This window comes from Penaeus monodon, chromosome 33 (genome assembly GCF_015228065.2).
Source record: "Penaeus monodon isolate SGIC_2016 chromosome 33, NSTDA_Pmon_1, whole genome shotgun sequence".
NCBI classification, from domain to species: Eukaryota; Metazoa; Arthropoda; class Malacostraca; order Decapoda; family Penaeidae; genus Penaeus; species Penaeus monodon.
The window spans coordinates 15,084,785-15,085,234 of record NC_051418.1 but is presented as its reverse complement, the minus strand read 5'-3'; the positions used below and the strand labels follow the sequence as shown (position 1 = coordinate 15,085,234).

General features: G+C 63.8%; 1 protein-coding gene across 1 annotated transcript in view; it reads right to left on the bottom strand.

Annotated features, from left to right (window-relative positions):
* LOC119594267 overlaps positions 1–450 on the bottom strand; it is a gene marked incomplete in the record, with an annotated part of 40,083 nt that overhangs the window by 32,090 nt on the left and 7,543 nt on the right. The window contains 1 exon segment of the mRNA XM_037943333.1: positions 169–403. Coding sequence (XP_037799261.1) covers positions 169–403 — 235 coding nt within the window.

Sequence of the window (450 nt, the reverse complement as noted above, 5' to 3'; positions counted from 1 at the left end):
CGCGCGCGCGCACATACATTATTGGCATGTTGGAAGCAAGATGTGGCTTCCTAGTGCATGCACTGGCTATTACAGTAGGACGAAGGGTAATCAACAGAGAAGCGAGTGCACATGCAGGGACCGGATGCGTGGCTGAGGACACAAGCAAAAACGGGTCCAACTCCTCACACGTTGAGCTCCTGGTATCCTCGGACGCCGGGCTCGCTGGTGGTCCAGGCAGCAGGAGAGCCCGATGCAGGGGTGCCCCGGTAGCTCCCCTGCCCCGGCTCGGCCCCGAACCAGTCGAGGAAGAGGTCGCCGTCGCGCCAGGCGTTGTACTTGTCATAGTGGGGGGCGTCGCCGAGGGAGCGCGGGGCGAAGGGCAGCGCGCACGCGTCCGTCGCCGCCGGGGGGCCGCTGCAGTCTGGGGGGGGGGGGTTAGACTTTAGCCTTTCTTAGCAGGAATCTTTC